General features: G+C 41.7%; 2 protein-coding genes across 2 annotated transcripts; both read right to left on the reverse strand.

The window, feature by feature from the left end:
* MTG2 (mitochondrial ribosome associated GTPase 2) lies at positions 1-6,502 on the reverse strand (the record flags this gene model as incomplete). The annotated part of the gene is made up of 6 exons (XM_084271496.1): positions 1-1,101; positions 1,487-1,625; positions 3,081-3,299; positions 3,837-3,952; positions 4,502-4,649; positions 6,275-6,502. 6 exons carry the CDS (start codon positions 6,500-6,502, stop codon positions 707-709), a joined length of 1,245 nt encoding a protein of 414 aa, XP_084127622.1. The 3' UTR covers positions 1-706.
* Positions 6,503-9,571: 3,069 nt separating this feature from the next.
* SS18L1 (SS18L1 subunit of BAF chromatin remodeling complex) lies at positions 9,572-25,267 on the reverse strand (the record flags this gene model as incomplete). Its single annotated transcript, XM_084271379.1, has 11 exons — positions 9,572-9,725; positions 9,931-10,058; positions 11,198-11,317; positions 12,382-12,474; positions 12,832-12,933; positions 13,797-13,961; positions 14,928-15,125; positions 18,789-18,933; positions 19,763-19,847; positions 21,169-21,245; positions 25,199-25,267. The coding sequence occupies 11 exons, from the start codon at positions 25,265-25,267 to the stop codon at positions 9,699-9,701; spliced, it is 1,209 nt and encodes a 402-aa protein (XP_084127505.1). The 3' UTR covers positions 9,572-9,698.
* Between the last annotated feature and the right edge of the window lie 48 nt (positions 25,268-25,315).

Genomic DNA, 25,315 nt, shown 5'->3' on the forward strand with positions numbered 1-25,315 from the left:
AAATGTATTTGTCTTTTATTTGAAATAAGCATAGGATTTCTCAGAGCATTGCTTGAAATTCCTCAAGGAAACTGGAGAACTCAGAATTGAGTCTCAAATGGCTGTTCCCTTGCTAGTTTGCACAGTTACTTAGCTGCTGCTAGTATTTAAAGATAGTTAATTATTTATACTAACATGGAAATAATTTCAATCATCAATTTTAGCTGTTTCATGCTCCTCACTAAAAACACTGAGCAGTTGTGCACCCTCTGAAAAACAAAACCAAAACAGGAGAAAAGTTGAAGAGATGATGACTGGAAGTGGTTATGGTACAAAACCAGATAAATATGAGACCTTATTTAGTGAAAACTGAGAAGTCACTTCAGGCTGACTCAGAAAGCAAGACAGCATCTCCTGCATGATGAATTTCACTCATTTCTAGTAGATAGCATTATCTTCATTCCATAATGAACCAATGCCAAACAAGATCCACATTTCCAATTCAACGCCCATCACGATTAGAGTTTCCAAATTTTCTTGTGAAGCACCTCAGACACCTTAGAAGTGAGCAAAACCCCCACACTTTTCCAATGCAGCAGTCCAGAACAAATCCACATGCTATGCCCCTTGCATTCAGAAGAAAACTAAAAATAAATCACACAGATGCAATCTAAATGAGTCATGACTTTTTTCCTCCTACCAATACAGTTCTCAGTAGTTCTGGTTCCTACCACTTCACCGGGCTTTGCCCCTGTGATTGTTCTGTCTTCACGTACGTGTCATACAGTTCTCTCAAATGCACAAACAGTTCCTCTAGGTTGTCTCCTGTCAACGCAGACAACGCGATGACCCGGTCATCTATATGTTCCTTAAGGAGTGGCAGATTGATCTTGGACTGAGCAAGGTCAATCTTATTTCCAATGACAACACAAGGCCTCTCAGACAATCCTTTTTTATATTGCTCCAGTTCATATTTTAAGTCTTGCAGCTGAATCCATGGCTGAGGCACAGAGAGATCCACGACGTACAAGAGAAAGTGGCAGCGTTCGATATGCCTCAGGAAGGCCATCCCCAGGCCCCTGTTCTGATGAGCACCTTTTATTAGGCCAGGAATGTCAGCAACTGCAAAGAGAGAAATTTCACAGTGAATCCAAAGTATCCAACAAAGCAAGCGAACAGAAGAAACCCTTACAGTCTTTTACTGGCCAGTGCAAGTACTTTTCGAATTACATCTCAACACATCAATATTAAAGCACACCTCATGTTAGGTTTGGCTGCTGTTACCTTTTAAAACCCCTACACTTACATCATTCCAGAAGACAGATTGCTAGTTTTGCATGAATGACTCACATACATGAAATGGACTTTCAGTGTTGTATTATTTTAAGTTCTTTAGAACTACCAAAAATTCTACAGAACTGCTAAGCTTGTTTCTGCAGCATTTCAAAGAGTCACCCAGGTAACACAAACTGCCATCGAAGTGCACACAACATATGACATTTCTTACCTGATACCTGTTCAAAGTCTTGATAGTGCACAATGCCGACGTGAGGATTTAGGGTTGTGAAAGGGTAGGGAGCCACTGCTGGCCTCGCCCTGGAGACTGCTCTCAAAAGTGATGATTTGCCAGCATTGGGAAAGCCCACCTGGAATACAAACACTACTTAAAGTCATAGTTCTAGGTTAATCACAATTAACAGGGGAAAAAAAAAAAACCAAAATAAAAAACCTGTAAGATTTTGCAGATGTGGCAAGCTTCTTCCAGAATTAACAGAACTTTAATTTTGTGTACTTTGTTCTGAAAAGCATCCTGGTTTCTCTTTTTTGTTTCTCCTAAACCCTGATTTACATGTATATTTTCTCATAAAAGTTCAATAATCAAACATAGAAAGATCTCCTTAATATTTTTGTACCACCTTAAATATTCATTTTGTTCAGAGCCAAAAGGGTACCTACCATAATATCTGGTACACTGAAACAATGTTATGATACTTTGTCCTGTACTTCCCATTTTATCTGGTTTTTAACTCTGATTTATTATTTTCAAAAATAATTTAGACTGGTTTTGACCCTCATTCAGTAACAGAGTTTGGCCTGTAACTTGGATGCCTACAAGTTTGGGGTTTTATTGCTCTCCATGGTCTCAACATCAAAATAAATCAGATCATCACTTGGACTTCTGGGGTGAAGGCAAGAGTTTAAACAAACCTAACCCAGACATGAAGTTACTTGGGCATATCCTATAGTTAACATACGATAGCTACGTAGATGATCAATGATCCCCAGATGACAGCAGATCAAAGCACAAATTCTCCCTTTTTTTCACAGACACTGAATTCTTGAGGAAGTACAGAACAGATTAATCTCAGATTTCCAAATTAGTGCCAAAAATGGGAGAAGTGGACCAGAGTGTCCAACTGGTAGAGAATTAAGTGTATTTTTCCAGCAATACTTTTCTTAGTCTCTAAGAATTTCACAAAATTCTCCTAGACCAGTTACTCTGTAGTTGTACTCTATAGCAAGAGCTCTTTGCAGCAAAGCATAATTTTAACTGCTTTACCAGCTGGTGTTAAAATATATCCATACTTAAAAGTGAAAACCGCTTAAGCCCTAAATTGACTCAGTATTTCATGTCTAAATAGTCTTTGAAACTAACAAAGTAAATGGTTTAATATCTGTAAAAAATACAAATACAGGGATGAAATAGAAGATTATTTTAACCTTATAATTATAAAGAAAAAAGAAAACAGGAATTATTTCAGAAGAACTCTCCATACTTTACTGTTCATCTGCAGAACTGGCATACAAAGCCTGCTGTAGATCATCAGTGAATCTGTTAATCACCAACGAATCTACCACATCACTTTTCTATATATAGTTGTGACTTTAGTGAAAGTAAAATGATGCCAAGTAGCAAGAGAGCGACAGCTCTGCAAATCACTCTGGACACCCTTCCACAAAGTCACTGCAAGAGAGCATCAAGCTGCATCTCTAAACAAGCAAGCCAAAAGGCTAACAAAAATGTCATCAAACATTACTTCTTCAGTCAGTCAAGTGTCATCCTACAATGACAAAGAAGTTGGAAGAACAGCAACACTCACCAATCCTGCATGAGCTGTTGTCTTGAGTTCCAGATGGAGGACCCGTTCCTGACCTGGCTCTCCTGGAGTAAATAATGTTGGAGCTCGGTTTTCATTGGAAAGAAAAAAGCGATTACCTTTCCCTCCAGCTCCTCCATAAGCTGCAACATATTCTTCACCATGTTGAGTGAGGTCAGCCACAATCTCCCCATCTTCCTTAACCAATGTACCTACAGGGACCTTGAAGTGAAGAGAGATGCAAGTCTTACACCAAAGCAGTCTGCAGAGCTGTGTTCAGCAGATCCTTTACCCGCTCAGTTCAGATTTGCTGAGAATAAAACCTCCAGATTGTCAGGCTGGGGAATCCAAAGAGCAGTGTACTTCATGAGGCTCATATTGCAGGCGTGCACTGTGAGAAACAGACCACAGGTGTGCACCAAAACAGGCATGTTAAAGAGTTTAAAAGAAAAAAGGTATGAAAGAAAAAAGTTTGATCCTACTCCAGAATTTGTTTTGCAATTGCTCTTGGGCATTACACCAGCAAATCAGAACCCTATTTGTTTTGGTCAGATGTACCTTGTAGAGAAGCCTACATTTTAGAATCTTAAAGCAGCTTGATCTGCCTGCATGCCAACAGTCTCTGTCTCAGCAGAGACAGCACACAAGGCTCCCTGAAAAAACATACCTGAGATTTTCTCACAATGAGGTCATCCAGCTTGAAAATCAGGCATGTTCATACAAAGCTAACACACTAGCATGCAACCTTAACGTACGTACTTTTACATACATGGATGCACCGTTAGCTCCGTAACAATTCTTCCTTCCTCCTCTCTCTCCATGGAACCCCCGATAGAATGGGAGGACTGAAGAAAGTGATTTCATTTGCTGGTCAGCTGTAAAGAAAAATATGCATACATTAAACACACTGGGTTTGAATAATGCATGAATGCATATCCTGTTTACTGTCTTCCCTGATTCTGAGTTATTGCTGAGACTAACGTTAATGTAAGTTACGGTGAAGTTTAGCTGCCTTTACTTACCTGCTTCAGTTTATTAACCATGCACTTCATTAAGTGCTCGTGCCAAAATCAACCATTACAAAATACTCTGGAAAATGTATTTGCTAGATTTTGCAGCAGGGTAGTGGCAGAAACAGCTTTATCCATCTTCAGAGTAGAATTTGATCAGATCCTAGCTTTACTGTAACATAGGCAGCATCCACTAAAATGTGCGTGAAATATCTTTCTGTTCAGAATGCTTTCTAAGGCTGTCAGTGTCATTTATGTCCCTGTTAAACACAGCTCAGGACAAAGCTTAAAAAGCAAAGATAGCTTCTAAAAAAATAACGATTTTAACATTTTCTACCATACATGTAGGGTTGTTTTTGTTGGGCAGTGGAGGAATAAGACAACATGAAACTAGACTGATTTAATGAACTTTACCTTTCAAAATGACATGGCCACCATCACCTCCATTTCCACCATCAGGACCTCCAAATATTTTTCTAGGTTCACTATAAAAAGAATGACCCCCTTCTCCTCCTTGTCCTCCAACCACACGCACTTTCCGGTGATCCACGAAGTAGCGCGTCTGTAAGAAGGATGGATTTGGTACCCTGTAAGTACAGTTTATCAGTTGTCTTCCAACAAGTTGATTGTTCTGCAAAGCTCACTAATACACAGAGCTGCTATGTCACAAAGAGTTCCATTCAACAGCAAAAAAATAAGTTAAGAAATCTGAATCCCACTGTCAGTCACCGATCAGCTAAATGCAGCACACTAAGCATAATATTAAAGAGAAAGAGATCCAATCTTTCAGGTATTTTTAAGAAGCCCTTAAATGTACATGCCTGAGGTTATACTGATATAACCTCAGAGTCCAACAGCACAAAATTCACATTAAGGGAACCAGTAACAGGAAAAGTATCCTTTTAACACTGTGATGCAATGCTGACAGGTAACTTGAGAGCTACCACACTATAAGCCAAAATCACTCAGTAACTGCATTAATACCCATGAACTTTTTACTTCTTTAAACCAACCTGAAATTTGTGGGAAAGATATAGTGCATGTATGGGAGGGATATTCCCATACTGATTCACAATTCATGAAATTAAGGCAAACTTCAACTTTATAACAATTAAGAAAAATATTAAAGGCAAAGAATAGACAGTACCTGCAGATATAATAAGCAGGAGAAATCTTAATATATGTCATAACTGATTGTTTGAAGGCTAAAATATATACATATATAACATAAAGAGAATTCCAGATCTTGGCTCTATTTTTGACATTAGCCTAGTATTTGACTTATGGCAAAATAATTACATCATACTACATTTCAGCTTTTTTAACAGCAAAACAGGTTTTCTGTTATTTACTTGTGTCTATAAAGTGGGCCGAAATCCCCAAGGGAAAATACTGGAGATGTATATTCATGTAGGTAGGTGAATTTGTTTACGTATTGGGATGAAAAGGGGAAGCATGACCCTGACTGCAGCAACACTGAAATTCTGTCAGTTACTGAGAGACTTCATAATGAGAATGAGTAGTAAGTGTCAAAGAGCCCTAACAGTATGTGAGGGAGAAAAATATTATGATACCACGATAATCAAGTGAAAAAACCCCAACCTCACTCTTGATAATTATAGTGTGACCAGTGATTTCTTAAAGAGTCTCTGCTAGGAAAGTATTTGGCACCACCACACGGCGAGACAGGAAACTATTGCTTTGAACGGGGAGCGATTTATGGATTAAAAAATAAGATTTTCCATAGACATGCAATTAAAAATTAAGGAATATGAAGTTCCAGGACCCTGCAGTCTCTCTGCCCCAAACCCTGTCTGTTAGGCAGCTGACTGCTATGTAAGACTATGAAAACAGCGTGGCACAAACCAGCATTTTAGCTTTAAAGCTACGTAGGGCTTTTTGCTTCCTCCACCCATGCATGCGTTCAGCCCAAAAGGCACACTCACCCCTACTGCAACCCCTCTCAACACCGGCAGCGTCACACGGCAGACTTATTTCCTCACTGTTCACAAAGTTAACCGGATTTTCGAAAGACAGCCCCCCCCCATCAAGGGCATATACTGGATCACTGTGAGGAGAGCCCGGCGAGGAGCAGGCAAGGGCTGTTTTCTAACGCGTGCCGGGGAGGCCAGCACCCCGCAAGGCAGCCGCATGACAAACCAACAGCCGATTTACTCTGCAACTTACCAGTTTCCTTTCGGAAATGACTCTTTTTTGCCTCAGCCGCCTGTTTGAACACCTCACGCAGGTTGTGGAGAAAGGCAGCGGCCGGCCCCCCACCGGCAGCGGGCTGAGGAGAGGGAGAAGACTCCGCAGAGGCCGGCCACCCAGCACAGCCCAGCACCGCGGCAGCACTGCGCTGATAGCCGCGGGAAGAGCACGCTCGCCCAGCGCGGCCCACCACAGCGACGCCATGACGCCCGCAGCCAACGGAACAGAACGGCCCGACCGAGGCGCAGCCGCGGCCCGCCCCGACGCCAGGATCCCGCCCATCGGCCGCCCGGACCCCGCCCATCGGCCGCCAGCGCGCGCAGTTGAGCCTCTCTGGAGAAAGCGCGGGAAGGGGTGTCCCGCAGCCCCAGCAGCTTCTCGCCAGCCTCCCCCTCAGCCCGCCGCTTCTCTCCGCACGCCGCCTGCCCGCCCTGCCTCGCAGCGGCCGCTCCGGCCGGCGAGGGGGGGGGAACATCGCGTCTGGGCGCTGAGATGTGCGCCAAGTGCACTCGGTTCTTGCTATGTCCCAGCCTAGAGAATCTCGCGGACAGAGCTCGCTCCCGTCAGGGTTGTTAGTCCCTGAAGGAGCGGCCCTGCGCGTCCCGGGGCTAAGCGGCGCGGAACGGCGGCGGGAAGCACGGGAAACCCGGTTTCGGGTTCCCTTCCCCTCTGAGGCGCGCCGAGAGTCCGGCCCGCTTCAGTCTTAGCGGCGCTAGAAGTCGCTGTCGCCGCAGCGAACAGGAGCAGGCTGCGGCAGCTAGCGTTAAGGTGTGTGGAGGTGGCCCCGTGGGGCTTGAGGGCTGCCCGGCGTCTCCCCCTCCCAGCTCCGCGCTGCCTGTGAGGTGAGGCGAGCTGTTGGTTTCGCGCATCCGCTCCGCACACGCGGAGCGTTTGATGGTTGCAGCTCAGGAGGGAAGATGGCAGCGTTCGGAGCCATTGATCTTAAAGGTCTGCTCCAACCTAAAGGATCCCGGGATTCTGTGGTTCGATAGCCAGGCTGCTCCTTCCTCCCCTCTTCCCGGCCATCTACATACCACAAAATACGGAAAAAATGATGAGGACCTGCCCAAAACTTTACTGTGCCAGAAAATCTGAAAGCTGGGACAAGTTTTTATCATCCATAATTATCTACGAAGCCTCTTAGAGAAGGAGGGGAGAAGGTGCAGCCCAAAGGAATCTCCCCTTGGCCATTGTTTCCATTCAAAAGCCCATGTCATAAGGAAGGTACCACCAACTTCATTTACAGATCATTTTTAACCTAAACAGTTTTCAAGCATTCTGTATTACAAAACAGAAGATGATACAATGAATGGAAGAAGTCAAAATGCTGGCATCACTTTTGTTTCCACAGTAATACATAAAAATGGACAACACATTAAATAAACATTTTGTTATTAACAATTAGAAATATTAACACCAAAAATCATGTATAAATTAGGAAATAAATGTACAAACTATTTCCAAAGTGCTCTTTCAAATACATTATATACACAACATTCAAGACGTTCTTAATGTAAGACATTTCAGATTGATGTAATGTTGCTGTTTCATTTTAAGTGTTGTTCGTATTCTCTCAAAAGTATTTCAGCACTTTCAAAAAACCACAGAAAAGGCATATTTCCAAGCTGGCAACGAGCAATATTGCATTCTTCTGGCTACCTGTAATATTAATGTATTGTAAAGAAAACAATCCTACTTCCTTTCTGTTCCTTGCTATTCGAGAGTACTTGCTGGTATGAAAACACCAGCAGGAGAGATGAGAGAAATGAGGACTGACTAAAGAAATGTCTTCTATTTTATCAGTAACTCAAGTTATTAACGTAACAAGGGCAGTGCTTGGGCAACATTTAATAGTAAACTCTTTAGCTGTCCAGTTAAAGACTTTCCTCTACAGGAAAAATAAATAATGATTTGAGAGATCTTTTCTTGTGGTCTTGGTTTTACAAAAATGTAAGTGGCTAGAACTCAAAACCCCATAAATACACCATTTCTGACAAAGAAAAGGAGAAAAATCCTACAGAGGGTGTATTTGCTCTATACTGTAAATTTACAATTTATCTCATACTGAAAGATGCTCATGGAGTGTGGCCATCCTAGCTTTTTGCCTCAGAGACGTTCGGACATGCACTTTTTAAGTGCTTTTTCCAACACTTCGTAAGAACGTAGAAAAATGAATAGAAGTGACTTACATTGTTCATACTGGCTTTTACATACCACTAGTTTTTATTTCTAAATTCTCCCTCTATAGGTATTCTCTCACTGGTTGACCCCATTAATAGTTCTCTATATGCATAATATTATTTCACAATTAAAGCTGAATTTACTTGCTTATCTCTGCAGCAAAGATGGATTTTTTTTCCCTTTTACTTCTGAACTATTTCTGTCAATCTACAAGAGAGAAATAAAAATGGTGATGAGCTGTAAGAGCAGCTGACCAGAAGATTTGACAACATTTATAGTTACAGTGCTTGCTGGAAAATCTGAGCAAGGGCAACGGAGCAATCAGAAATAAAGAAGGATGCTAGCCACCTGCTTGTGAAATTTGGCATTTAAATGTATGTGCAAGTTATAAAATTTGGAGTAGCAATTTAAGACTGGAGTTTTGCCAGATGTTTTCTCAGCTAAGCACAATATGAAGCAATATTGACTTCTAGTAGGCTGACACTGCAGATCTGAGAGCTCCCTTCTATTTTTCTTTCCATGATAGAAATACCTTAGTTTACACAGATCTATAAAAGGTGCCTCTAGTGATGAACATTTCCTTTAATATAGGTTTTGATCATCTTTCTGTACCTTTTGTAACAGAAATGTGGAGTACTGACTTATAAGACTGGGGTAGGTAGGTATTACAGAAGTTGCAGTTAATTTTATTATATAGCATAGAACTGCCTTCACATAAGGAATGTCACCATGCCCTTAGTCTTAAGGAGTAAAGTCAAGAGCCATGGATTTCAGAGGCTGGCAGGTAAACCTCAATGCATTCAGCTAAAAAAAGATCCATAACCTACCACGGGATACTGAGATATGACTGAATGGCTTTGTACTGAGCCAGGCTGCAGAACAACCTGCCTCTTTTCCAGAACGGGCCACAACTGCCATCAAATGATCCTAAAGCTATTTAGAGACACCAAGAATGGGGCAACAGGGGTAAATTAAAAACTTCTGCATTGTATCAACATACAGTACTATACACAGCACCAAATATCAAACCATTAAAGCATTGTCTTGTTACCAGTAGTGCACTGCTTCATATCCAGCATGAAATGAACACTGTTCACATACAGACGCTGCTTTGTGCTAAGGGGTAACCAACATATTACAATTAATCAAAACTGCCTGTACATCCAGTTCAAAAGATGGAGATACTATTGAAATGAATCTGACACGGGATCATATTCCTTTATTGCTGGTAATTTCCATATTGTCCCTATAAAACAAAAAAAAAGAGAAATAAAAATGTCGATGAGTAATAGATCAGAGTTTTACAAACAGTGAGTTACACAATTTGTTTCAGTCTATGAATTATGAAAGACCCACTGAAGTGTCACCAATGTGACAAATCATCAACTAGATTTATATGCAGACCCAACAGCAAAATGGGCTTTTTCATAGCAGAGATTTAGACAGTTTACCTGCTCGTAGCCATAAGGCCTCTGTTGCTGAGCAGATGGGCCTGTCTGAGAAGCTCTGTAACTTCCATATTGCTGCCCCTGTCCCTGTTGGTAGCTGGAATACTGTGAAGAGGCTCCTTGTGCAGGACCTGAGAACACAGTGACATTTATTAGTAAGACTTGAGTTACTAAGGGCAGTTCTTATGGTTAACACAAGGTAAAACATGATGGTATAATAAAGCTAGTTCTGCCCATATGAACTGTGAGTAAAGTTTGTGTAGACCTCCCCTCTCTTTAGCTTTACACTAGGAAGTGTTACTACTGATAATGACCTAGTTGCACCACTGTAAACCACGAGTTTCAGATAATGTAATATACTTTTAAGTGATTTGCCTCTCTGAAATCTGTACTGGCACAACTCAGTTATTACCTATACACAAGCTGTCTGGCCCTTATTTATCTAGTTTTATCTGGCTGTGGCACCAAAAGCACTGCTGCCTGGGCAGAACCCAAGAAATCTCTCAATATAGAGATACTTTTAAAAAACATAAGTCTGACACAACTATATGGGGATATGGATTTACTTTTATTTGGGACTGTATATTCTGTGTACAGACAACTATGAGCACTTACTTTTTAGTACTGGTGGATTTTTACAAAGAAGAACTTCTAAAAAGAGGATGGATTTTAACATCATATACTGAATTTTTGGGTATGATTTCACAGAATTATGTCTGGTTTGAGAAGTCCAGACTGTACTGGTATTGCAGAGTCAGGTGTAACTTTTTAGGGATGTTACAGTTCTAAAATGGATTCACAGATTATCAAGTTTGGTTAGCACTGCCAGTTCAAGGTCAAGTACCATCATATTTGGGAGATGCACCAGAAATCCCTTGACTTGGAGCTAAGATTTAGATTATCCTGATTTTTCAGGCCCCTGTTTTCGTACTAAAATAACCCGAAATGGTTTCTTTTTCCCAAAGGCTGAGGATATTTACAAGCTGCCTCCAATTGGTCAGAATACTCCATGACAGCTATCAAACTCTGATTCTTTTGATGGCAGTGGGGAGCTCAGCCCCAGGTAACCTGAAGGGTTCAAAAGCCCTGCACCAGCATTTAGTTCAAAATACTTCCACTTTCACCTCAGTCCCTCACTGAGGAATAAAACCTAGTTTTGGTATGTGGATGTCCAAGGTTAGTCAAAGAAACAGTTTACAGCATATTTTAGCTTAGGAATGGAGGTTGCAGGATGAAGTAGGGCAAACACTTAACCGGTCAGTTTTCTTACCGTATCCTTGCTGCTGTCCTGGGTAACTTTGTTGATTTGGGTATTGCTGCTGGGAATACGTTTGCTGTTGTGCAGCTCCCTGTTGGTATCCTGCCTGCTGCTGGCTGTACTGAGAATTTCCTAAAGAGGGAAAATTTGAAAGAGTTTGGTTACAGATGAGGCAAGTATTTCACTGTACATGCGAATCATAAGGAAAACAAAGGCATAAACAACCTTGTCTTGGAGGTTAGGGTCAAGTACTCTTTCCAGAAACAGATGATTGCATTTTGCCAATCAGGATGTTAATTTCTTCAGTGATTCTTAGTAATTTTGAGGAGGAGAGAGTTATTTATGTATTGTTAAACAAACAAGCAAGCAAACCTGTTCCACAATTTTTAATTTTTTTTTTTAATCCCAGAAGCATTTCAGAAGAAAAACAGTCCCAAAGATGAGAGTGCAGGGTAAAGAGCTGGCTTCTCAAGAAGCCCTCCCACTGTTACTTTCTTCCCAACAAATATGTTTACTCATATACCCCAGAAAGAACTTACCTAGTTGTTACCAATAGGGTTTTTTTTTAAATACCTATGATGAAAATTCTCTTTGGAGTATCTTGAAACTACAAAATGAACAGAGACTATTCAGATGACATTGCTTTTCCTAAATGCCACCTCACTGTATCATAAGTTAATATTTTGCAATTAATTTAGAGTTCAGATACCTTAGTAGTATCCCTGAATTTACTGACATAATACTGTTGGGGGATTTTTAGCAGTAGAATTGCAAACTCATAGTATTGGTGATTTTCAAAGATTAGTGATTTGTAACGTGAATTAAGTAAGGTTAAAATAAAGTTAGAGCTGGAACTAATCATGAGGCTTTTCCACCTGGCTCAGCCACAACCAAGGATCATTTTTCTAATGACTATGAGGTTATACACAAGTAGTTACTGATCCCACAAGGCTGCACAGCATGACTGCCACACAATACAGTTACTGACAATACTGTGTATACAGTCTAATATAGTCTTAGCATATAAAATGCTCTACGTAGCTAAATTCTATTTCCTGGACACACTCTTGAGTAATACCTAAGTAGCAGTTAGTGATGCAGAAATTGCAAGTCATGTTTTACATTTCTATAAGCATTTCATTAGTATTTTAGGGGGTTAGAGCTTTCCTTTACAAATTGCCAATAGATTTTCCTACCTCCTTCATAATAGTGTTGTGTCGAGTCATCAAATGACCTGTCATAGCTCTGCTCAGTATAGGATGACTGCTGATAGGCATAATCACCATGTCCTACAAGGAATCACAAAGATTTATCAGATGTATTGTGGAACACATATATTATGAAGCTTCTCATGCCCAAAGAGGAAATACAGCCCCCTTAGGAGGTTGAATACATGGCAAGCAAAGTCACACCTGTGGTTAAACCTCTTGCATTTGCTAATACAAACTTGGCTTTGTGGTCTTTTTGAAGCAGTTTGGGTAGCAAAGTGCACTGATGCATATGTTTGTATACCAGGCTCCCACACCCTGGGATTAGAATTCTCTAACGTTTAAATTGGAAATGAATTGTAATGGGTTTGCCACGTCCTTTGATGTGGCAGTCATGCTGGTCTACACTTCAAGAGTATTACAGCTCAGAGGAATTACCATCTGGATAATATTGCTGATTCATAGGTTCTGAGGAGCCTTGTCCATGACTGTACTGTTCACTGTAATATTCTTCCTGACCCATGTACTGCTGCGAGGAACCTGCAAGGCAAAGACAAGAGAGAGCAAACTGAGCCCGGGGATTCCTAAGGGATGTTTATTTCTTATCCATCTGGATAAATAAACAAGCTGTGTATGCTGAGAGCATTTTCAAAGGTGATTTGCTCACTAGAAAAAGGAAATAAATTTGTATTCTCAGAAAAAAAGCTGGTTGAAATAAATTACACAAAGATCAGCAACATGTCCTAAAACCACTCGCTTCTCCAGCAGAACCAAAAGTAATGGCTACATTTCATCTGCTAGTCTGAGCTATTAGAAAGCACAGAAGTGTGTAGCCCACACTCAAGAACACAGACAGAATGAAATATATTTTAATTAATGTAATAATTTGCTTCTTAGCAAAGTACAGTTTATGTTAGAATCAGTCTAGCAGCTTTAGTACCTCTTAGAACTTTTCCCAGAATGGTCTTAGAGCTTGGAAGTTATCCTCTGGTGCTTTCCTTTCCTTGGCCTAATTTTTTGTATTAATTGCTGGCAAACTATATGTTCTTTGCAGAAATGTGTTCCTTGCTAACTGTGCCATGCTATGGCTGATCCAATACCATTTGAAAGAACGTAAAAGATTCCCAGTGGCTTGAGTGAGCTGTATTTCAAATTGCTCATCTGTTCTCTAGACATATATGATCCCTTTTAAACAGAGTTATTTTTCTAAATACCTGAAATAATTAAATAGATAAATCTTGACAATAGATTAAAGTTCATCTGATTGTCATGATACCTCCACCATTCAAGATCTCCTGTGTTTCCAGGTGGGACTTGAACACTTTGTTGGCTTGCCTACCCCACAGGACTGCATATCATCAATCTAATAATAATTAAAACAATAGTCTAATAATAGATTTTACCTTGCTGTGAAGCTCTGTAAGGGCCCATTGGTCGCTGGCCCATCATGCTGTTGCCTTGGTTGCTCTGGCTCATCATGGCAATGGAAGACTGCCCCTGGTAATGCTGGCTCCCTCCTTGCGCCGAGTTGTAATGTGACGTTGCTGCTTGCTGGTGCATCATGGAGACTACAACGTACATGGAAAGCATTGTTTTCTAAAAGGATGGGACAGTTCTCTCCCTAGTCTCTTTGGAAGCAAGTTAAAACCTTCAACTAACATGCATCCTGATCATTCTGTGAATTTTCCACAGGGGGAGATGTTTTCCTACTGCGTGTATTTAACTCTTCTGCACTGTAATCCAGAAAGGATGTTATTACATGGTCAGTTCTTGCCATTTGCTTCAGTCAGACATTTAAAAATACATCTAGCCATATTTATTATTATTTAAAAGAATGTAATCATTATTACATATTAGTAGGACTAAAGAAAGAAATAAGAAGTGGTGCTTGTTCCCCTCTACCTACTGACTAAATCATTGCTGCCTTTCTCTTATAATGCAGTTTCTTCTACTTCCATCTCATTATATACCTGATGATTATACAGTTTAAGTAAACTGACATTCTAGCATTTCATACTGTGAGAGCATTGGACATCCCACTCAACAGTAGCAAACATTTTTACAAGTTAAGAGATTAATTCTGAGCTGTCTTCTAGTCCCTCTATACCCTGCAAGCAGTGTGAAATATCAATAAAATAACAAAAAATTGGGTAGCAATGTACAAACAGTAAATGTGTAATGCTCTTTGGCAAGCTCTTTCAGCTAGGATAAAGGTGCTTCTCAGATCCCTCCCACAGTTGTGGGATTTGCTGCCAGGGGCTATCAGATAGTGCTGGTGCACTTTTAGCTAACCCTCTTTTCCCCAACTCGCTGCTAACCATAGCAAGTTGGTGTAAGTTAAAGCAAGTCTGAAACTGCTCTGACTCACACTGGTGCCTGACACCTTGGAATTCAGAGGTGTCTTAGAGCTGTCTTTTCCTCTCGAATGCTTGTCCCTGTCTACAGAAAATATTTACAGAACAAATCCATGTGTGGTAAACCTCTGAGGTCACCGAAAAGTCACGTTGGCCCAGAAGGAGGAAGAGGGAGTTTACCTGGATTAGACTGCATGTTGATGTTTGTTCGAGAGACATAATTGCCTATTGACCCCTGGCCTTGCATTGGCACATTCTGAGATGCAGGCACTGTATGGCTATAACCAGGCCCAGTTCCATGACTGCTGACAGTCATACTCAGAGAGGTCGTGGGCAAAGTGTTCTGGCCTGACTGCTGCATAGACACGTGATTAGGACCTAGAAAAATTAAAGAGAGCAACAAGAAAAATCTGTGCTATTATTGGCAACGTACAGTGAGCATTAGAGCCCTCGCGGCCTGTCTGAAATACCTTACGATAAGGCAAAACAAAACCCCAAAAAACTCCTTATTATTCAAATTCCCTGTTACCTACAGACAAATTAAAACTCCCTTCTGCATAGTTAGAGTGATCCTCCTCTTCCTGGCAGCCAAATCCAGGCTGTACAGCATTGCAGGCAGGAAGAACAATACCAACAGCAATGACCTAGATGGACTAGATGGTCCCCAGAGGTCCCTTCCAACCCCTAACATGCTGTGGCCTACAACCAGCTCCTCGCAGGCAGCAGAAGTAACAGATGCCAGTAATTTCAGATGCTTCAGAAAATACATGGACTCTTGAAACATCCCAGCCTTCTGAAATTTGTCCTTTCCTTCCTCCTGCCCTACCACTGACTCCTCTTCCCCCTTCACACGGATGGGAAGGCACAGTAGTGGCTGAGAAACACTTTGCACATTGCTGCACCCATTAATTTCCTTTATAACCAACTAACCTTCTCAGCGGGAGCTTAGGAAGTACCAAGACACCCTCTCCTCAGAGGACAAGCCTGTCTCTCCCTCTCCAGAAGTTTGACTGGAAGTGCCTGAGACTTTCAGCAGACAAATTTTACAAGTCACCATAATAATCCCAGTTGTTACAGTGCTTCCTCTCCAACATCACTGTATGGAATTGTCAGACTGCTCCAGTTACAGCCTGGGTTTGTACCATCCTGCTTACCTGCCAGTATGCTTAATTTTTAAATTCTACTGCTGTTGGGTAACTAAAATTGGGGAGAATCTGGTCCTTATTTTTTGTTGTTTGTTGCTGTAAACACTCTTAGGAGTGAGTTTGGGAAAGTTGTTTTCATGAGTACTGTTGCTATCTAAAGTGTGTATTGTTGTCTATCTAAATTCAGCTGTATTGTCAATCTAGAGTAATTTAGGTAGAACGGAAAACATGCAGAATCCCTAGAAGAGGCAGAATTATGTTGTAATGTTTAGATAACGTTATTTTAATTCACAGTAATGAAGTGTTTCTACAGCTTCTGAAAAATATGTCTAATTCTATTAGTACAAACTTCATTAATTACTCTTAATGGTGTTTATAGACATCAAAATGAAAAAAAAATCAGTTTAGATTATTATGTTTCCCTCTAATGGAGGGATGCAAGGAGCATTTTCACCAAGTGATAAAGCGAGTGAGCTCTACAGAAATCAGAGGAGCCAGGTCAATATACTGAGATCTAGTCCTGCACTTTGCTACAGTTTTGTAGGACTTATAAAGCTGATACTTAGAGTATCAGCTTTATCAGCACAAGACCCACCTGGTGTTTGAATGGAGCTAGCAGGCACTCTGAGGTAGAGATGGAGTGAAGCCAGTATTGGTAAACCTGTCCCTATTTTATGGGAAAACTTAGAGAGTCCTCACCTTATTTAAAGTAACCAAAAAAAGAAGATTTGGCTAATTTGGGATTGTAAGGAAAGGTATGAAAGCATGACCAAAACTGTTTAAAAAACCCACTAAACCAGTAAGATGAATACAAAGCATTGTACCTCTTTTATACTTTCATGAATCTAAAGCAGTGGGGTTGTTCCCTGAAAGGGAACCCTTCCTGATTTCTGAACAGTTTAAACTTGCACTTGGGCCAAATTCTGTCCAGAGGCAGCTGAGTTTCACTGCTTGGTTTACTGTGTCTAATGGGTGTGCCTGCAGGGCTATGGCATGAAGAATCACTCATTTGTGGATGATGGATTACTTGAAATCCCAATGGGTTGGTTTTTAACTTGTCCCCATCAACAGAATTACCATTACAATTGACCTAGCTCGGTGTATGTAGGGAATTAGCTAGTTACAGCCCTGCAGAGGTGATTCCTGTAAAGTCCCTACCAAGGACAATAAATAATAAAGCATAGTAGCTTCCATGTACCTGTTTGTTACAGACATTCATCTCTATTGCCACTAGACAAGAAGCTTTCACCAGTACCAGAGCCTGAGTATTTGAATTGTTTGTTCATATTTACTTCTAGTTTCCAAAAACCAGTGTTGACTGATGTAAAAATAATTTCTCCATCTCACAGTCTCTCTGTATGTCAAGACTGGTGTGTCACATAGCATCATTGTGCTAACTTGATTCTAGCTGGCACAGAGACAGTAGCTGGAGTGGTTGGCAACCAAGGGGAGTGTTCCCAAACCCAGGGGTGTGAGGGTCCTAAGCTGAGAGCTGGCACTAGCAGCAGAGCACATGCCATCCTCTGCTCTTACCTAGGCCACATGGAAGAGGCAGGCTGCTGCCTTCCCAGTCACACCTTTGTTTTCAAGCGTAGCTATAACCTCTGTCTGTTTTCCAGCAGAATTCTGTTCTCAGGATATAACACTGGGCACTACCCAGGTTACTGGGCAGAGATTGAGACACTCCCCCCCCCCCCCCCAAACTCAGGCTGGGTTTTAGTACTGGCTTGGGGCAGCCCGAGGTTAAACTTGCAACATGAGGTTAACTGCCCTGCTTCTGTTCTGCTGATGAGTCTTTGGGATTCCCAGGCTGTTTCTTTCAATCAGCACTAAATTACTATAAAGAACTGTGGAGGGGGGAGTGGGGAAATAACAAAAAAAAAGCAACAATGACAATGAAAATGTAGATTCTTAGTAACAAAAAACAATGTTTTGACTGACTTATTATAATTCTTATACTACATGATATATCTTTCAAAAAGAAGGCCCAGATAAATTTAATAAGTTGACTTTACCAGCTGTTACTGTTTAAAGTAGGTACCTCATCCATTACTTTAAAAGGTACTACCTGCTTGACCACAAATGGGCTTTTAAAAACTCAGAAGTAATTTCATGGCTTGCATCTGCTCTTGAGTCCCTCTGTTAAGGTCTGTGATTTTACAATCTTATATTTCTATTTACAGAAACTGTTTTGTCTCCCTCTCACTCTGAGAAAGACCCACAGAAACAACTAAATAACTATGAACTACAAAATAAACAGATTCTCCATACTGTAAAATGCACAGAGTAAAACCAAATTGTCTTTCAATTAAATTCTTTTTAGCTGCATGAACAAAGGAAGCAAATAGACAAAGTATGTTTTCTTGTTCATATGAAATATGCAAACTCTTTGTCTAGGTAGTACAATCTCCTCAAGCTTCTGTAGAGGACAAAGACTGATGCAACACCAAATTACCCTTAATAAGAAGGCATGTATCCTGGAAGTTCTTTGCAATCTAAAGGCTTGGTTGTGTGGTTAGCCATGCAAGCAATTCCATTTTACCCTGTCTGACCCCACTGCTTTCAAGAAAAAAAAAATACCACAATATCTAATTTTTCTTGCTAAAAACTTGGATGCATCTTTACTTGGTGATTTTCATGACATATTTTTTTTTAAAAAAAACCTCCCTATTTTTAATTTCCCCTATAGAAATAACTGAGCAGCTTGGAGTCATTGCAGAAGCCAACATCATTACTGACTGTAGCCATTTTGTGATGATTTCAGCATGTGCCTGAAATCCCCATATGCCTGAAAGGTGAGTTAGGAGAGGTCTTTTACAGCTCTGTAAGTATATTCTGCATTAATGATTTTGTTGCCAAGCAACAGCAAAGCAGCACAAAGGGGACCGAAGCTCACCATTGCTAATCTGACTCTGCATGAGGGAGGAAGGAGGAAGGCCCGTCCCAATTGCATCGCTGAGATTGCTCTGTGAATGGAGAGATTGGTTGGATGCACTCTGAGTCATTCCTCCTGGGCCCAAGTTTATGTTTTGCGTTGGTGGCTGCAAATAACAAGGAGGAGAAGCAAATTTTCAGTTAGGTTTTAATTAGAAAAATAATAACCCCCAAATTAGCCTGGCTATGGCTAAAAACTGCCTCAATTAAATAAGAGCATCCTTCGCTTTTGGGGCTTGCTTGCATAAACCTTTCTTCACGTGACTACTACGTGTGAAGGACATTCAGCATGATACAGAGAAGCTGGCAGGGAGCACAGTGAAGATCTTAAAAGTGTTCTTAAAATCAAGTCTGGCTTCTCTGCTCTCTCTTCTGTACTTGCAGGCGTGTCATTTTCTGCTGGTCAGAACACAACTGCTGAGGGGTTATCTACCAGCAAAGACACGCAGAAGTGTGTTAACAAACTGACCTGTGTCAAGTATAAAGCTGTGCTGTTATTTTGTGTTACCTGTGATACCTCCAAAATCAATCCACTTAGCAAGAACAACACAATGTTTAAAGACAAAGCAGCGCTCAGATGCTGAATTAGATTTCTGATATAAAACAGTCACATTTTTTTTCCTGTGTAAAGAACACAAGAACAATAGGTAAAGAGTAACAAATGTGGAAGAAATGGAGCCCATTCGGATCTGCACCACTGCACCATTTATGATATATAGACCTTGAGCTCCAGAGACAGAGATTAACACAAATGTCCCAAAGAATATGTTTTAAGAACAGTAAAAGTAGCTTTTGAATTGCTTACTGGTCTACTTCACTGCTTCAAAACTTTAGCTGGAAAAATACTTAAAACTGGTTGACAGTGATCAGTAACAGAATCAAAGAGCAATTCCCTCTGCCATAGTAAACGTATCTGATGGTAGCACTGGTACTTACAGCAGGAAGCAAGGACTGCATATTCTGGTTAGAATCTGCTATTGTTGCCAGGTAAACCAGGTTTCTGTGCAAGATTTGTTGGTATCTACAGAATAAGGAGTAAAGCTTATTTGGAAAGGGCTAACAATACAGAAAATTCCCAACCTTTCTCTCTCTCTTTTATTTTTCCTATTTACAAATGATTAGTTAAGTTCTATTAACCCACTTTTCATCTGTCATAATAAATAGTATTGACCTATATCTGTGCAGCCATGCCTTTCACCAAGGATCAGTGTGTTCAACACCTCTTTTACAAATGGGTGACCTTGGGGGAAGGGAGAAGTAAAATACACTCTGCTTTGAAAGCGCTCAGAGTGAACTGTGAAGCTGGCATCTCAGTCTTTGAGCACTGACACCCGGTCAGCTGCAGTAACAATTACCCACTTTTTCTTCCTCTGTTTAACGAGGGTCCTAGTAGTAATGAAATTCCAGAACTCCAAGAGCCAAAGCCTGTTTGCCCTGCCAGCAAGCCAAGAACAAGAAGATTATTTTTTTTTTTATCAAGAGTGCTTTAACTGGAGTGTTTACTCAAGTAAGCACCACCAGGACCACCAGCATCCTCACAGTTCTCCAACTGGAAGAGCTCATAATAAACAATTGGAGGGCATCCAAAAGCAAACTAACAGCTGTACCACTGAACAAAATGAAGAGTCAAACTTCTAGAAACAGGGAGGCTTCCAAAAAAGAAAGAGGTTTTTTTGTTGGTGGTGGTTTTTTGGGGTTTGGGGTATTTTTGACATGGGTTTTCTTCTGATAAGGGGAGAAGATGTGGGAAGTGGGAAGAGTGGCAAAAAAAATGAAGCCAGAATGGTGGCTTGACTACTCTAGCAAAGGCATCTTTGAAAGCACAGCTTTCTGCATTCAGCCCCATAACTGGACCTTTCATGGGGCAGACTGGCTATTCTTCCTCACCAAGATTTAACCCATCAAGTTCATGAAAGCAAAATGCTTTTATGAACTTAAGATTAGAAATTGTAAGCAGTGACATGGACTGGTACATCTACATGCATGTTGTTTCAGCCATAGCTAAGCACACTGCTGATCCTTAACAGGGAATTACTTTCTGATGAAAACATGTTGCTGACTTTGTACCGTATTCTACTCTTCTGCATAGCACAAGTGGTCCATAATTAGCCATAATAGTTTATAATTATTGTGGTAAATGATTTGTCAGAAATATTGTAAATACTCAGTATACTTTGAAAAAATCTCAGTTTCAAGAACAATATATATTTCTTAATACAGGTGAATTAAGAAAAAACTCGAGTTTTTTCTCACTGATCAGTGAACAGAACTGCTCATAGTGCCGTTCTTGAGGAAAAGTACACCAACAATTTCCAACGTACTCCAAAACTCATGATACTCACTGAGTACATTCTGCAGTTTTCCCCTTGCTCTGATAATCCATAATACATTGTATTAGGTGGTGATTTTCGTCTAGCATCTGCATAAGAGAAATATGGTCAAAACATGTTACTACAAGAATCATGCTGAAGGGCTGTGTGGTTGTGGTAGGCTACATTCACCCTTCGTGGTGGCGGGTGGTGTTTGGTGCAGTTGCCTTGGGATATTACAAAGTACCTACGTGTGACTTTATTGAGCCACAAGACTGTGCTTTTCAAGTAATTTGCTTAAGAACAGTTATCTGTAAAGTAGTTAGTGGAAATACCCAATGTGGAAGAATCAACAGACTTACCTTTTTTTGCTCTTTAAATGGCAGATAGGGTTTTTTATGCTGAAAGAGGAAAACACCCCTAAAACATCACCCAACCCTGTCCAAAACTTCAAAGGTTACTAACGTGCCTACTTTTAAACAAAAAAACACACTTCCAAGCAATTTAAACCTACTAGTTCCCCTGCATAGGACTAGTGTGTGCAGGCTTCTCAGCTTGGTGAAATGTACAATTTACTTTACTTGATCTACTGAAACCACATTTAAGACAATAACATCCCAGTATGTTCTCATTCAGAGAGGACTTAAAATAGAAACACAGAGCAATTACCTATCAGTTAATTTATATGTATCAGTGGCTGCTAGCTTAGCCACATTCAATAAATTCTAGTGACTGACTGGTGCCAAGCAAGTCAGGGCTGCTGGACAAAATGACCACTGACCTTCATTTAATGAACTGATAACACAATTAAAAGCTTAAAATAACCTTTGCTTCATTTTAAATCACAATAGTTTGCCCCCAGCTTTCTTGTGAATGCAGCCAGCTTTCTGCAGGTGAAGGAATGCAAAAAATAACAGCAGCATTTACACGTTTAGATTTGCCCCTGGCAAAGACTCACTACGTAATACAATTTATAGGTACCACTGCTATTAAGTGCTTGCAGGGCTGGGCCTTTGAACCACTGTGGCACTAGGGCAGAAGAACCCTTGGGGAAAAAGCAACATATTTTTATGAGTTGAATGTGAATTAATCTGTGTAGGAATGTGTTGTGATCAGAAGAAACAATTCTTGACCCACTCAGATGCAAACAAAGGGCAAGGTTACAGGGAAAGGAGCAGGGGAGTCTGTCTGAAGCACCTGCCATCTAGCTTGCCACTCCCTTGGAGAACTCAGCTTGTCCTGCTTCTTGCTTGTAATGTGCAAGTTGGTCTTAGCTTTGTTGGACACTCTCGTCCACCACAGGCTCCTGCTGCGGGGATGATCCCCTGTACTCAGGTCAGCGAGGCTCTGAGGAGCAGGGCGTTGCTGCAGCCTGCCACGGCAGGTCAGCGGCTGCTCGCTGACAGGGAATGTCAGAACTGTGTCAGTCAAGAACCCATGTTCCTCCTGCACGCCTGCCTATGCTCACATGGCAACCTGGCCACAGCATGTAACTTTCAGAGAAAATGCCCCTGCCTGATGCACAGTGCAGCGCTTTGCTCCGTGCTCTGTACTCACTGGACGGAGCTTTCACCTCTGCCAGTGGAAGTGCTGCATACATGTGGTGGTTCAGCCCCAAACAGTGGCTGAGCACCACACTCCGCTCGCTCCTGGATGAGAAGCAGACTGAGCCTCCATGGGTTGGGATAAGGACAGTTTACTACGAAATCACCGTGAAAGGGGAACAATAACAGCCCATTGCAAATTACACTCGCACCCAGTGACAACATAGTACCTTACCAACCCGAGAATAACAGAGTGCTGCACAATGCAAGGACCAACCCAACTTGGAGAGCTGCCCTTGGACTGCCCTGGAGGCACCCAGGAGCATCCCTTCCCGACCAGCCCCTTTACAGTGGAGTGATGTCAGCGGTGTGGGAAACAGCCCCGGCCACCTCAGCTCACCTGTGCTGGCTGCTTGGGGAGGTGAATTCTGGCCTGGCTGGAACCGAGACAGTGCAGGATTAGCAAAGAACACAAAGCCATCCTTTTCAGCTATCTCTGACACTATTCTCACATCCAGTTAACATCCATATTCAGCAGCAAGAGTCCAAGCAATATTACAGGTACCTCTATCAGAAAAGGGCTATTCTTCTACAGTTAGGCAAAGAACATTTTGCTTGCTGAAAAAGGAATCAGGAATAGCTCTTTTACTAACTAGGAAAAAAACCCTGGCGTTCTGCTTCCCATTACACAGAAGAAAATGAAGTTTACTGGCCTGCAAATGCTGTTTGAGGAACTATTTCAAAGCACCGCCATCACTGCTGCCTTGTCAAAAGCTCTAACTTCCTCCACGTGAAATCTATTTTAGGAATAGTTGGTGCTGGAATAATAGCAGCTTTGAAGGACTATATATTATGAATACAAAAAGAGAATCCTGTTTTTCAGTGAAATGGGTATGTGTTCTAAAAAAATGCGGATTTTCTGAGCGACTAACTCAGCACCTGCCTTTCTCCTGCTGCCCCATTCCTACGCTTGACTATAAAGCCCACCCAGCTACTGTGCCTGCAAGTGTCTCTTCCTCAGCATCACTGCTTGTCAAAAAGAAAATCACTGCCAAGAGCCCACCACCAATGAACAATTCCAAACTAACATGCCAGCAAATGTACCTGAGGTGGGAGATGTTTTTACACGTTACTGGTAAGGAAATAACGTTTCAAAGCTTCCATAAAGTTTATGTAAAAAGGAAAGGGCTTGAAAATGCAACTGAAGATTCCCTGGCTGCCCTTTGTGGACACAGCCATGGTTTTAAGTAGAAACTATGCGAATTATATAATTCTGTCCTAACCCAAACCAATCTGGGGGTTAGAGAAAAACTCCACTAGTGGAGTCGGAAACACCTCAGTAGCTAAAAATAATTGGTTCACAATACCACATGTGCTGCAAGAGCCGCACAGAACAGGCTCAGTTTCCAAAGAGTCTCCCAAAATTCAAGTCATCTCTTCGGCCCCACTCATGGCAGTTTGCTCTGCCTAAACCTCTGTCCTGTCACAGTCTGCCACCGAGATTTCCCCCCTCCCTGGAAGTCATGCACTGGCACTGGATGATGGTTTGGCTGCAGACCCCACTGATGATCTGCTGCACTAGCAATGGACCCCGAAAGGACCTGGCAGAACACACACACCCCCCTCACTTCCAACCGCGCTCCAGCTCCACAGAAACCAAGTACCTACGCGGTGGGGAAGAGGCGAAAAACATAGAGCAGAGGTACAAATGACAAATAGCGGTCAAAGTAAAAACATGCATGTTCTTTATTGACGTTTCCAGCCTCTTCCTTCCGGACCGTTACCTTCTGCAGGAGGAAGGGGTGTCAGGCATGTGTGCACAGTCCCTGCTGTCAATCCTGCAGAATAGGAAACAATAACTTCCCAACTAGGAACCCTCTGCTCTGGCCCCTGCACGAGACCCTCCCGGAGATGTCCTTCCCGGAGAAAAAAAATCTTGCAAAAACCTTTGTTTGTCATTAGCCATCAATAAACACACCACAAATGATAATAATAGGATACCAAAGATCCCAGCGATCGGTGCTCCCTCTATCTTCTGAGAGGTTAAAATTCTGCATCCAAATACAAAAGAAATCCCTGGCAAATTCAGGGGGTTTTATTTTAATTCATTTTCTAGGTTGGATTTTGGGGAGGGGGGGGGGGGAAGAAGGGGCCGTAAGCTGACATCCCATCAGAAATTAATCGCACGTTTGTATATTTTATTTGCCAATCCTCCCCACGCCTTTTACTGACAGCTCTCCCCCCTCTGCGAGCAGCAGGGACAACGTGCCACCCCGATTTTTATTCCCCGAGTCCTTTTCTCTCGCTGTCTTTGCCGTGATCTGAACACCTTTGCTTTGTTCCACCTCCTCCTCCTCCTCCTCCTTCCCCCACCTCTCTCTCCAGCTGTCCATCTCTGCAGCCCTGGCAAATTCAACTCGTTCCCCTGGCCGCCCCGGCAACCCGGCTCCTTCCTGGGCTGCAGGAGCACGGAGGGAATAAAGGTGTAAAATCGCCGGTATAAAAGCATGCTGGTTTACCTTCTGGATAGTTTGCTGGGTGACCTCCCCTTTGCCTCTTGGGCGAGCAGAAGCAAAGGCAACCGACATGGTGGGGTGTTTTTTTTTTATGTGTCTACAATATATTGGTTCCCGGCT

The sequence above is a fragment of the Gallinula chloropus genome, assembly GCF_964237585.1.
Source record: "Gallinula chloropus genome assembly, chromosome: 16".
Taxonomy (NCBI): domain Eukaryota; kingdom Metazoa; phylum Chordata; class Aves; order Gruiformes; family Rallidae; genus Gallinula; species Gallinula chloropus.